The sequence below is a fragment of the Cervus elaphus genome, chromosome 15, assembly GCF_910594005.1.
Source record: "Cervus elaphus chromosome 15, mCerEla1.1, whole genome shotgun sequence".
Lineage (NCBI taxonomy): Eukaryota > Metazoa > Chordata > Mammalia > Artiodactyla > Cervidae > Cervus > Cervus elaphus.
Window position 1 is genome coordinate 60,139,266 of NC_057829.1, and position 13,644 is coordinate 60,152,909.

The 13,644-nt window shown below is 43.8% G+C and overlaps 1 protein-coding gene across 1 annotated transcript in view; it reads right to left on the minus strand.

Moving 5' to 3' along the window:
* PDLIM1 (PDZ and LIM domain 1) overlaps positions 1-13,644 on the minus strand; it is a 39,315-nt gene that overhangs the window by 13,970 nt on the left and 11,701 nt on the right. The window contains exons 2-4 of the mRNA XM_043925771.1: positions 9,520-9,671; positions 7,935-8,019; positions 3,813-4,012 (exon numbers count right to left, since the gene is read on the minus strand). Coding sequence (XP_043781706.1) covers positions 3,813-4,012; positions 7,935-8,019; positions 9,520-9,671 — 437 coding nt within the window. The remainder of the gene's footprint in view (positions 1-3,812; positions 4,013-7,934; positions 8,020-9,519; positions 9,672-13,644) is intronic.

Genomic DNA, 13,644 nt, shown 5'->3' on the forward strand with positions numbered 1-13,644 from the left:
CCTATCTTGGAGTAGATCAGTAAGCAGAGACCCATGCAGAGGGCATTTCCTCTGCCAGGGGCTGCCAGTATTTCCACTGTTTCTGGATTCATCCTCAAAGAGTTCGGGATAGAGCAGAAGCTGGGCCCCTCTCTGCCGAGAATATCTGGAAGGAGACTGGTGATAAAGACTCAGAGGCCACGGTAGCCAAAAAGTCTGCGACAGGAGGGGACAGGGCCTGGAGGACAGGCTTGCACAGTGTCCAGACAGTAGAGATTTAATTGTTTCGGATTGGAGGGAGGAGACAGGCGGGGAGCATGAGAGAAGAAAGAAGACACGAATGAAAAAATAACGGCCAAGGCCATACTAAAAATACTTCCCAGGCACATACTTCTCCCAATGCATAGCAGCCTTTCAGTGAAGGATGTGTCATTTCCTGGGTTATTAAATCCAGATCATGGAACATTCCACTCTGGGACAGTAAAAGAGGGTTGCGTTCCCAGCCTCCCTCAGCACAAAAGCACCAAAGAATGGGGATCACGGCTCTCAGTGTTTCACCCCCAACTCCCCATTGAGCTGCCTGAGAGAAAGTTTCACTTCAGAGTCTGGCCATGGAAAGCTTAGTGGGGACCAGCGTGGTACTCTTTCTCAAGTACTCCAGAAGTCCCTAAAGTCACCTTGAAAGGCATCATCATCTCAAGCCTGTAGGACTCAGAATTAGAGGACGAAGAAGTGTTAATAGCCACTTTGCCTTGGTTACTACAGCAAATGCTGGTGACCATTAACATCTTGCAAAGCCAAATCACATCACAAGAAGTCTCCCCTAATAGGCCCTGTGAAGCTTAGAAATAAATCACAAAGCCCTCTTGGTGCTGGGCCCAGGGGCCTGCATACAGCCAAGTACCCCATGATGTCTCTCTCTCTTTCTCAGGGAGAAGGACCATATGATCAAGTATGATCAAGGAGCGTTCGAGAGGGTCCCCACAATAGCTCTTTTCAAACATTCGGAACCAAAAAAAAAAAGTAGTTCGGAATCTCTCACGCCTTAACCTGTCCTAATCTGCACCTGAAGCAATGGGTTTGCCACTTAATCACCCTAACAGCTAGAGTCTTGCTGAAGGTGAACTGCAGAGAAACTGAACAGCAAAACTGGCTTCAGAGCTAATATGAGAACTGAGGATTTCAACTCTAAACGAAAACAAAAAAACAATCTAGGAATGAGAGAAAATATTTGCAAGCGATGTGACCAACAACAAGGGGTTACCTTCCAAAATATGCAAACAGCTCATACAATTAACATAAAAAAAAAAAATCAAAAAATGGGCAGAAGACCTAAACAGACATGTCTCTCCAAAGATGACATATAGATGGCCTACAGGCACATGAAAAGATGCTTAACATTGCTAATTATTAGAGAAATGCAAATGAAAACTACAATGAGGTACCACCTCACACTGGTCAGAATGGCCATCATCAAAAAGCCCGCAAATAATAAATGCTGGAGAGGATGTAGAGAAAAGGGAATCCTCCTACACTGCTGGTGGGAATGTAAATTAGTGTAACCACTATGGAGGACAGTGTGGAGGTCCCTAAAAAAACTAAAAATAGAGCTACTCCTGGGCATATATCTAGAAAAGACAAAAACTCTAATTTGAAAAAATACATGTGCCTCAATGTTCACTGCAGCACTATTTATAATAGCCAAGTGCCTAGCAACAGAAAATTGGTTTAAGAAGATGTGATACACACACATAAACTAGAATATCACTCAGCCATTAAAAAAAATGAAATATTACCATTTGCAACAACATGAATAGACCTAGATAATATCATACAAAGTGAAGTCAGACAAAGACAAATAGTATATCACTTACATGTGAATAACACAAATGAATCTATTTAAAAAACAGAAACAGAGTCATAGACATACAAATTTATGGTTACCAAAGGGGTAAGTGGGGGAGGGATAAATGAGGAGTGTGGCATTAATAGATACACACCACCACATATAAAACAGATAACAAAGATTTACTGTGTAGCACAGGAAACTATATTTAATATCTTGTAATGAGAGTCCCTTGGACTGCAAGGAGATCCAACCAGTCCATCCTGAAGGAGATCAGTCCTGGGTGTTCATTGGAAGGACTGATGCTGAAGCTGAAACTCCAATACTTTGGCCACTTCATGTGAAGAGTTGACTCATTGGAAAAGACCCTGATGCTGGGAGGGATTGGGGGCAGGAGGAGAAGGGGACGACAGAGGATGAGATGGCTAGATGGCATCACCGACTCGATGGGCATGAGTTTGAGTAAACTCCGGGAGTTTGTGATGGACAGGGAGGCCTGGTGTGCTGCAATTCATGGGGTTGCAAAGAGTCGGACACGACTGAGCGACTGAACTGAACTGAACTGAATAACCTATAATGAAAAAAGAATCTGAAAATATTTAAATACACATATATAGATAAACAACTCAATCATTCTGCTATATCCCTGAAACTAACACAAGGCTGTGAATCAACTCTACTTCAATTATAAAAAAAAAAGAAAGAACTGAGGGTTCCAAGGAGGCAAGATCCTCTGAGATCAGACAAGTTTGGACCACATGATGTTTTCCAACAAATTTGCCTGTCACTGACATCTAAAAATCAGGAGATCTCAAATGAAAAACTTTCTGACTTGTTTTGATGCAATTATCCATCAGAAATGGAAATCCTAGGTCGGCATGTGGTGTCTGACTGGAGTCAAGGAGTGGTTTCCCCTCTGGGCTGGGCATGCACTGTACAGCTCCCATGAGCTGCCCTGCTCTCCCGTGTTTGCACCCAGAGCTCTGTCCTCAAGTCCTTGTCTTCCCTGCCACCTTTGGGCAAATGAGGTGACAACTCATGACCTAGTCCCTCCTGTTTTCCACCACACAGAACTGATCCCATCTCTTACTCTCTCTCCATTCTCAAATCCAGTTTTTTGCCATGGGCTGTAGGATTCCCTGTGTTTTTGGATTCATCTTCAAAGAGTTTGGGAGGGAGTTGATACTGGGCCCCCTCTGCTGGGAAGATGCAAAGGATCCTTTAGATAAAGACTCAGAGGCAGCTGCAGCCAAAGGGGACAGGCCTCCCCAACCCTGGGCAAGATGTCTCCTTAGACCTCCCCACCCTGGCCAAGCCCTCCTCTATCCCAGATCAGAATCTGTTCCAGTGGACATACATTTATATGTGCATGGACGTCTCTTCTTCCTATTGTTTTTACTGGTCCACTGGAAGGAAAAAAGCAAACACTGCTTCACCAAAAACTGCATCATGAAGTACCCATCCCTTGCCCAGATTGGATGGTGAACACAAGCAGAGAGCCCCAACTCTAAACACTGAAGAATTTTTCAGGAAGCAGCAGGGCTGTCAAGAAAGGAGGATGGCCACTTGGAAGAAGCCAGTGACTACAGAAATCAGAACAATAACAACAGGGTCTCAGTGAAGAATCAACTGGACATTTTACGGCTTACTTCTTATTTCACAACAACCCTACAATGTAGGCAGGTTGTATTACACCATTTTCAGAGATGAGGAAAATGAAGATAGAAACAACTGTGCTAGGGACTTCCCCAGCAGTCAGGTGGTTAAGACAGTCCTGTCCACTGTAGAGGGTGAGGGTTTGACCCCTGATTGGGGAACTAAGATTTCACATGCAGCCAAAAAAGTTAAAAAACAAAGACAGTGCTAAAGTAGACGTTTTTCTCTGGGCTAGTGGTTGACCCTTCTCCACGCTGCCTGCACAAGCCTGTCCTGGTGTGGCAAGCCTCTCCCAGGACAGGCCCAGGGCGGACTGCATGGGCCTACTCACGCTCTGCCATTCGTCTCCTGCCCACTGGCTGCTGTCTTTGACTCCAAGGCGTTGTTGAAGCTGGAGATGTTTTCAGAGGAGTAGAGGCCAGCTGGGTTGTTGTACTGGTTTGTGATGATCCTGGGGGCGGAGCTGGAGGCGGGTGAGGCAGTAAAAGGCACAGCACTCCGGTTGTGGGCACTTCCTATGTGGAGGGCCTCCTGCAGGCAGGGATCAAAGGAGAGATCAAGGCAGTGTCCGGTATGTACCACTAAGTGGATGATCCAGGGGGAGTGTACCAGAGAGAGAGAGAGGTGTTCTAATGAGCTACAACGGCCCTGATTCAATGCCAAACTAGCTGAGGGGCTCTGACAAATAAATCCACCTGACGTGGAGCAAGACTCGGGACATTGCATGAGCTGGGAACATGTGGAGGTTCACCTGCCAGCTCGGTTTCCTGATCCTTTCCTGAGGTCCAGCAGAGCCTGATCTCCGGCTGGGTAGCCCTGGGCAGGACATCCCTTGATGCCCTAGGCTGTCGGGATCCAAGTCAGAGCTGAAACACCCTTTCAGAACACATTCCAGAGGGATTAAGTACCAGGAGGAGAGGAACAGGCATCACTTCAGTGCAGAGCAGGAGATGATAAAAGGCAGAGATAAATTCCCCAGAAAGGAAAGGTTTAGACAAGCAGGTTAAGAGGTTTGTGGTGTCAACACTGAAGCGGCTGATGACTAGGCAGGCAAGCCTGGGTGCGCTAGCAGAAGCAGGCTACGGGGAATGACTGAGCTGCTGCTTCTTGTGGGGGAAGGCCAAGCTGATAAGATGGAAGGCTGGGGGACACCTATTATGCGGCAGTGCCCAGGTAGCTGCAAGAAAGGACTTTAAATTCCTCCTGTGCTCATCCCACCATACACCTCCACTCTAGACTGCCAGGTCTCAGTAGATAATTACTACAGCTACATTACCTCAGAGCTACTCTATGAACACCCCTCAAAAGTTTTTAAACTAACGTTCCTTTAAAAAAAAAAAAAAGGAAAAAACACAGCTTTTCTGATGACTCAGCAAGGTGTTCTGCACAGGCATTCCGGGTCAAACCCTGCTCCTGGCCGAGAGCATGCCCTGTGCAGTCTACCAGACATGACATGTGCCCTATTTTCTGGGCTTTCCAGAAATCTTCCTGAAACCCAGACTCCATGTTAACACCCAGACTCATGTTAACTGCTCCAAGAGTTCCTGTCCTCTGTTGCTCTTCCTTTTTTTTTCTCTTTCTTCACTAAACCTTAAAGTCTTTCATGCTTTCTCAGAAATTGATGATAAAAACCACCAGTTTAATTCACTGTGTACTGACTTAGCTCAGTCGGTAAAGAAAAAGCCTGCAATGCAGGAGACCAGGGTTTGATTCTTGGATTGGGAAGGTCCCCTGGAGAAGGAAATGGCAACCCACTCCAGTATTCTTGCCTGGAGAATCCCATGGATGGAGGAGCCTGGCAGGCTACAGTCCACGGGGTCGCAAGAGTCAGACATGACTTAGCAACTACACCACCACCACTGACTTAAAAGACAACATGAAAATGTGTTTATGATGATACAGACAGGCTCCCTCTCTGACATGTTGGAATCAGTGAGGTTTTCCGGTATACCTTACGCTGAGCTGACTTGATCCACATTGGACAAAAGTTCAGTACATGTAGTGTGTTCACCAAAGTGAAGTATAATTAGTTCTGCAAATAACTTTAGCAAAGTTTTAGGAAAGTTTTTACTGCACGAGGAATAACAATGAATAAGAAGTGGTCTTTAACGGCAGCAGACCTCCCAAGGGGTAGCCTGGGACCCTGCAGCTCTGTAGGGCAGTTGCACAAGTGGCAGCCAGGACGGCAATTCTTTTCTCCTTTCTCCTTCCCTGTAGCAATTCTGAGGAGCATCTCTTGATGCTGAGCACCAGGGAAAAGCCCTCATACTCTGTCTTGGCTCAGGTTTTTCCCTGTTGCTTCCTATTTGGCTTTGGACAAGTTAATCTCTCTTAGCCTCTGGACTCTGCCTGGCACCACAGCAGACAGTCAACCAGCGTCATTCCCTTCTCCCTCCACAGAAACCCACGTTCAACTGCAACGGAAGTCAGTAGAAGCTGCAGGTTGGAAATTCTGATTTTTCACGCTACAGAGAATCTCCCAAGAATGTCTCTGTTTTGTACATAAAAGGAGTATCTCTAACCCCAAGTGAATACTGGTCTTTCCAGAAGTCAGGCGGTTAATTCAGGGCCTGCCTTTTGGAAGGGATGATGTCATTGTTTGGGCTTTGTATTTATCAGTCTCCAAGGAAACTCAATAATGAGGAAATATAAACTAGGTGTGTAACTACACTGACCTCAGATAAGCTGGGGTGTGGGCTGGCCTTACATGAACGAACAGATCCTTCAATTACAGATGAACTCTGCTCTTACTCACTCCTCTGTTTTAGAGTGACTGGAAGTGGAAGATTTTGGGAAAATGAGAGGTGGGAAGTTTTTCATATGAACAAAGAATTACTGGAATTCAAAAAAATACAGTCAAATTAAATGTTAAAGTGTTAGAGGTTTTTTTTTTAATCTGAAGAAAATTACCTTCAAAAGACTAATGATAGGTACTCATGTTTAAGATGGAAATTCAAGTATAATACATATAAAAAGTATAACTGAAATTTAAGTATTTCCTTCCTGAAGTGAAAAACTAGGATTTTAGAAAGACTATACTAAAACAAAATCATTCCTTATATATTATAAAACATACAACGACTTAACAGATTAAAACTTAACATTTATAGTAAACTTAATGAAGTGGCTGAGAACTCCCTAAGAAACTGGAATTGACTGTGGCATGTTTTAAAGTAGTTTGCACAGTTGCCAATTTATAAACTGAATGCCATTTCATGAACTTTCCTTAGAGGAGCTGTAGAGAATAACATAGTCATGTCAGTTTTGCAATGGCAGATGCAAAATGATCCTCAAAGTGACTGTTAGGACTAAGTATTATTTTTATTAATTAATGGGAAAAATTCTGTGTGATTACATTTCTGACATTTTAACGGAGGCATTTGAGAAATACCATTCACATACAACCACTAATTTACCCACACTAATGTACCAGTGAGTTCAATTTCATACCAGTTTCTGTTTTAGGTATAAAAGATAACTAGCTATATTTTATCTTTTGATTATATCTTAATATACCATAAAAATGAAACAGGGTCTGAAATTGAGAAAAAAAATTAAACTTCAAATTTTCAATTGGGGCTAAATATATAACAATCACAAACCATTTTAAAAGAAGTTTTCAAAAGCCATTATTGACTTACTACTAACATACCACTAACAACTCATTCATTTATCCAACAGACACACTGTGAAAAGGAGCCTACCAAGCACAAGGAGTTTTACAAAGATTTTCTCAACATTCTTTACATTTCCTGTCCTTATTGCTAAAGAACATCCATCCATTCATTGTAGAGAAGAAATAAAATCACTATTAATGATTCCAAATATGGGATCTCCAGACAATTTCCCATCCCAGGAAATTCTATTTGGCCAACAAACTGTGCATTGACTCCCTACCCTATTTTCCAATATGAACTACCAATTAATTTTAGTAATTTTAAGGAAAACTAGAGCACTTAGCATTTCCACCCTAAGACTCTTGGAAACCAGGCAGTGGGATGAAGGGTGGCCAGGGATATCTGGGTCCACTACTACATTTCCCTGCAGTCCTCTAAGTTGTAGGCCTCAGGACCCAAACTTCCTTCCATCTTTAGCACAATTCATTTGCATCGGCAATCCGTCAAGAGCTGAGTCAGTGCTTCTATTTTGCCGTGGTTCTGCCACTCTGTTCTACACAGGAAAGCTTCCACCCGCTTCCGTATCCCCTTCCTAACCCCAGTGTCCAGCCCAGGCCCTGACGTCACTGCCCTGGGGTTTTCCAGCCCTTTCCTCCTGCAGTTCCCTTACGGGAAGAACCGAATAAGAGCCAGGTCCCAGTCGTGTCAGTGGAGGGCCCTTCCTGCGTCCTATCCCCAGCATCCAGGGCAGGAAAAACAGGGGTGAGCTGAGCTGTGTCAAAAGCAGAAAGGTCTCGGGATGCTAAAAGCAACAGCGCTGGTGAGCAAGTACTTACTTGGGGTTCAGAGGCTAAATTCATCTTGTATGGGTGACGCTTCCCTTCCTCTGTCACCAGAGGAGACCAGATTTTCTGTTCAGATCTGCAACAGATTGACAAAGCTAAGCTGTTTCATGCATGCTAGTAAATAATACACGCTAAAAATGGAGCGGGGAAGTGTCCCCTCTTACCCAGCCATTAGCACTCTGCTCCCCAGCCTCCCCTCTATTTTACCACTGATGTGATTTTCGGAAGCATCAACTTTATGACATCATGTCTGATTACTGCTCTGACAGCTGCCCACTCAGCCCTGAGGGATTTCCCAGGCTGCTGGCCCTTCGTCTAGCCTCATCCCTCCCCCAATACATTCTGTGCTGCTGACCCAGCTGCACCGGCCTCCTCCAGGCTCCTGAACCTGCCTGATGCCACCCCACCTCTGCTCAGGACAGAATGAGCTTCTCTATCTCATCCAGTGTTCTTGATCCAGACCAGACAACCAACTTGATCATGGTACCTCTTCTGAACTTGGAAAGCATGTCTCTGTACCATTACACAGCAACACTCTAGGTCTCCTCTCAGTTATCTTTAGTGTTTTTGTTTTTCACTCTTACCGGTACAGAATATTTGTACTTATCCTTCAATGGTCAGATTGCCTAGCACAGGGCCAGATATATACAAAATGTAGCTGCTCAGTTTAATGGTAAATGGATCAAAAAATCAATCTATGAATGATTGTCTAGAAGGAGAAGATCTGCACTGAGACAGGAATGGAGAATGAAGGGTAAATGTGTTCCTGAGGGGATAGTAATAAAACAGTGAGGGTAGGGCTCTGAAGCATAGAAGATGGTTTGACATCCTGCCCCACACTTGGTCTTCCTGCCAGTCCTGGTGCACAAGGCAGAAGAAAGCCATAAAGCTACTTTGCAGAGGAGAGCACAGGCTTCATGATGAAGCACCGTGCAAGCTAAAGTTAGTGAGACATTAAAGACAGGTGAACAGGAGATCCGAATGAAGAATGTAAACTTGATCCACCAGGAAACAGGGAGCCATACAGGTCGAACCAAATCACTTCTGAAACCATGCCTTTACAGGGCCCCTTCCAAGACTACATGGAAGAGAAACGAGAACTCTGCCCCAATTTCGACTCCCAGAGCATTCTTCTCACTCATCAACTCTAGCTCTCCTTTCTTAAACTTTCAGCACTTTGTCTAATGTGCTTAATGGAGTCTTTCTCTGTAACTGTAATCTAGTGCAGCATCCAGGGTTCAGTGCTGTGTGGCAGAAGCAGTAGATTCTCAGAGGTTTCATTTCATTATACCTGACCATATGTAATTGAGTTTACTTCCTCAAAATTTTGGTTAGTTGTGTTAGATCAAGTGAAAATTCAAGTATTTTAGAAAAAGATGCCCACACGGTGAGAAGCACTGTGAAAAATCACAGAGGAAGATGAGCAATCTGAAATTCCAATTCCACAGACTTTCAGCCTACCTACACCACATGTGGCACTGAGCTGGGGGTGTAGGGAATTCTGAAAGAGGTGAGGCAGTCCCTGCTCAAAAGCAGCTTCTAGTCGCTCGGAAATGAGAGAGCGTTTCCTCCTCACCTGGCTACTGTGAGAGTCATGTTGTCTGTGCAGCCCTTGATTTTGTTCTGAGCTTCCAAGTGCGTCATATTGCTGGTATTTTCCCCATCGATGGCTGTGATTACATCTCCAACGCATAGATTACCTATAGCAGCCTTGCTTCCAGGAGTGACCTGGATGAAAAAAAGGAGTGAGCAGGTTTAGTTACCGTTTGTCCCCAAGGAAACCACTGAGTAAGTTATCACTGGGTTAAGGACTCACTGATATGATTCAAAGCATTTAAAAAGGAAAGAAGGCTAAAATCTTAAGTTACAATGATACTGACCCCTTACAGTTATGTAATACATTGAGGTTTACGAGTTTCTATAAACCATTTCACTGGACCCACACAATAATCTTGTGAGAAAGGAAGGCAAATATCAGTCCCAATATGGCCCCCATTTTAGAGACCAGTAAACTGAGGCTTATGAAAGATTTGTGACTTGTCTGGGATCAGCTAACTAGTTTATGTTACTAGTCATCCAACTAATATAATACAAAGCCAGGTCTCAAACCCTAAACCAGACCCAGTGTTCTTCCCACTGACTCTTGTTGCTTCCTTTAAACAATTTACCAATTAAAACACACATACACACACTTTAGAGAATATTCTGTATAGAAACATCCTATTTCTATAATTAATATGTTATTTACACACAGAAAAAAATTGGAACACTGTATACCAAACTGTTCACAATATTACATTTCTGTAATGTTTTTGATTTTCACAATGAGCTTAGAGTACTTTTGTAACTGAAAAAAAGCAACAAAGAATATTTTAAAGTATGAACCAGTATACACTGGTTCCTCCTAGCCAAAAAGTTGACTATTAGGGTCAGCCCCTATAGGTGGCTGATTTTCTTCAGGCCAATGCTTCTAAAACAAGGGGTTCCAAATTTATGGGCCACCATGCTTGGGCAAAGCCAGTCAATGACTACAGTGGGTCATCAAATCCATCTGCCTGCTGAGCATTACGTGTGACCTGAATAAATATCATGCCTCATTTGGAGTTGTACAACTGTTTTTCAAGTGAATACAGACACTATTGTGATGAACAAAGTACAAACTCATTTTGAAGCAGCACTAACCTCAGAGATGTGTTTTACTATTAAGTATGTTTTTAAACCAAGGTATATTAAAAACATCTAGCTTCCCAGGTGGTGCTAGTGGTAAAGAATCTGCCTGCCAATGCAGGAGATGTAAGAGACGCAGGTCCAATCCCTGGGTTGGGAAGATCCCCTGGAGGAGGGCGTGGCGATTCACACCAATATTCTTGCCTGGAGAATCCCATGGACAGAGGAGCCTGGTGAGCTATAGTCCATAGAGTCTCACAGAGTCAGACATGACTGAAGGGACTTGGCAGCATACTAAAAACAGGACCATCATCCCAAGGTCAGTCATGACTTTGGCATTACAAGACCTTCCTTGATGGGAAGTTCAAGCCCTCTGGGAGCAGAGTACACCCAGGCTCCCAGTACCCACAGGGTTCTGGCCTCACCTTGGAAAAGGCCTTTGACTCCTGGAAGCCCAGTGAGGAAGCTCTTGTGAACACTTGAGGGTCTCTATAAGGCTGAACCACAGGAAAGATGCCCAACACACCGAATTAGGACACAGGCTTATGCCCTGAGCCTCCGTATCTGATGCAGTTTTCAGCAGCCACAGTTTCCAATCAGCCCTTGCCAGAAGGAAACACTGACCTCCTGAGGTGGCTGGTGTGACACTGCCGTCAATGTCTTCCCCTCACCAGCGCCCGGACTCCACAAAATAAGGGATGGATGACTTCGGTACTGAGGTTCCTTCCGGTTCAGACATGCTATGACTTTATCAGGCAAAACTCTCCTGGAATGTAGCAGGATGTGGAAACCAGTGCAGAGATCCTGACCTCCTAACCTTCCTTTCTGGCTTTCCCATCATCTGTTTACCAGAGATCTGGCCTTTAGAAAATGAAAGCCCCCAATCTAAGGTTCGGACCTACTTCCCATGCAGCCACTGGGAAAAGAAATTTAATACAGGCAAGCATGGCCGCTCTCCCTCCAGTCGACCTTAGGGAGTTAGCTCTGAGTCACCCAGTATGTGCAGTAAAAACAAATTCCTCTCATTTTCTGCCTGTCTTCCTGAGAAGACTGACCTGGTGTGACTGCATATATATTTTGCCTTTTCTAAAGAACAATAGAGACCCCTTGTTTTAAAAATGGCCCCAAGCATCACTTTATTTACTCTGTCTCCAGGGAGAGCAGCCTGATGAACTCATTTGTCATAACCAATTCTCATGATGTTAAAGAGAAGTTCCCTTGGATAAAATCCAAAATCACTGATGAGGTCCCGAAGGCCCAGGCCATCCCCCTACTAAGCTCCAGCTACAGGGGCCTTCCTTCCTTCTTTCCTGCCTCAGGGCCTTGGCACCTGCTGTAGCCACTACCTGATTAACTTCTGGGGTTAAATGACCCTTCTCACAGAAGACATTCCTGATCTCCAATCTGAATTAGGTCCTCTTGTCAACCTTTTCATACATTCTCTTCTTCACAGCACTTGTCACATTAAGTTTGTAAGTCTGTTTTCTGAGTTTGTTTACATATAATGCTTGAGGGCCTACTAAATGACAAGGTGTGAGAGCAGGATTTTGTCTGCCTTTTGCACTGTGATGTCCTCAGGTGCCTAGCTGTGACTGGCACAGTATGTGGTCAATGAATATTTGTCCAATGAATGATTGAATCCAAAATACCTTGCGTTGTTAAATATGTAATCATGCTACTTCATTTCATCCTTTTTAAAAAAATGACTATTTCAAAAGGAATGAAAAAACCATTTTCATCCCTATCCTGGAAAGTGACCACTCACAAAACTAAAATAAGATGCAGGTTGAGGGTGCAAAAAGCTTGAGAAAATGAAAAAACAGAGTTTCCTTTTACTTTCATATACTCAGCTGCTAAGAACTCTGGAATTTCCAGCACTTGGTTTAAACTATCTTGAAGGTGAGACATTTCTGCTCAATACATCCTGACAGATTCTGGACAAGCTAGAACCAGTCTTAGGAGCCCTGAGCCTGAGTAATCAAGGCCTGGCCATCCCATCTTTTGGTCTTTTTTTTTTTTAAGCCAAATTAATGGGAAGTTAAAAGATATAAAACAATATCATCAGATGGAACTTAGATGGAATCACACACAAATAAAGTCCATAATCATTTATGAGCTGTTTATTTCTAGGGGGAAAAGTGGATTTAAATGAAATTACGGGACTTGCTTTTTACAAAGCTCTTTCACATACTTTCTGCTACTTGAGATAATAATGACGATGACCTCACCACTAACATGTAAGATAATTTTACAGATGAGGAAATTGAAACCCAGAAAAGCTGTGACTGACTCAAGTTCACACTGTTAAAGGTTGAAGCCTGAACTTGAAACCAGATCCTCTCATTTAACCAAATTCCATTCCTTTTCTGCTTTACCACAGTGCCACCAGCAGAAGCTCCAAACCCAAATAACTCTCAGAGTCTAAGACAAATCCAGAATTGAGGAAACTCATCTGTTGTGGCCTTCAACACAGGGAACTGGAGTGTCCCAAACTCCTACCAAGGCCTGGGTACCTCCTGCCATCTCTTAACCATCTCCACTGGTCTGTGCTGAGCTGGGACCCAGTAACACCTTCCCTTGAAAAATACTCAAATCAGAAATGAAAAGCCCTCAGGAGAGAAGGCCTGCGTCCCCCCTGGTTAGTTCCCATCTTGAATGGAGGACTCCGATCCTTACTGCAAGTTAACTATTCATCACAATCATAGCAACATTCAACAGTTAATGGGTGCTAATTCTGTGTCAAACACAGTGTAAGCGTCTGACAAGGGTTAATTCACCAATCCTCCTCAGATGCTATCAGGTAGCCAACATTATTGACATCATCACAGAGAAGGAAGTAGAGTAACAAGGGTTAAGCAGTTTGCCTGAGGTTACACAGCTGGTGAGTGGCAGGCTGTGTGGCTCTGGAGTCCGTCCACTTAAACCAGTCTGCCACACTGTCTATTCTAATTTCCTCCTGACCATCAAATTCCATCAGAACCAGCTCATAAAGGAGTCAGCTTCAGCTTCTTAAAGAAGCTCTCCTCCAAAGAGA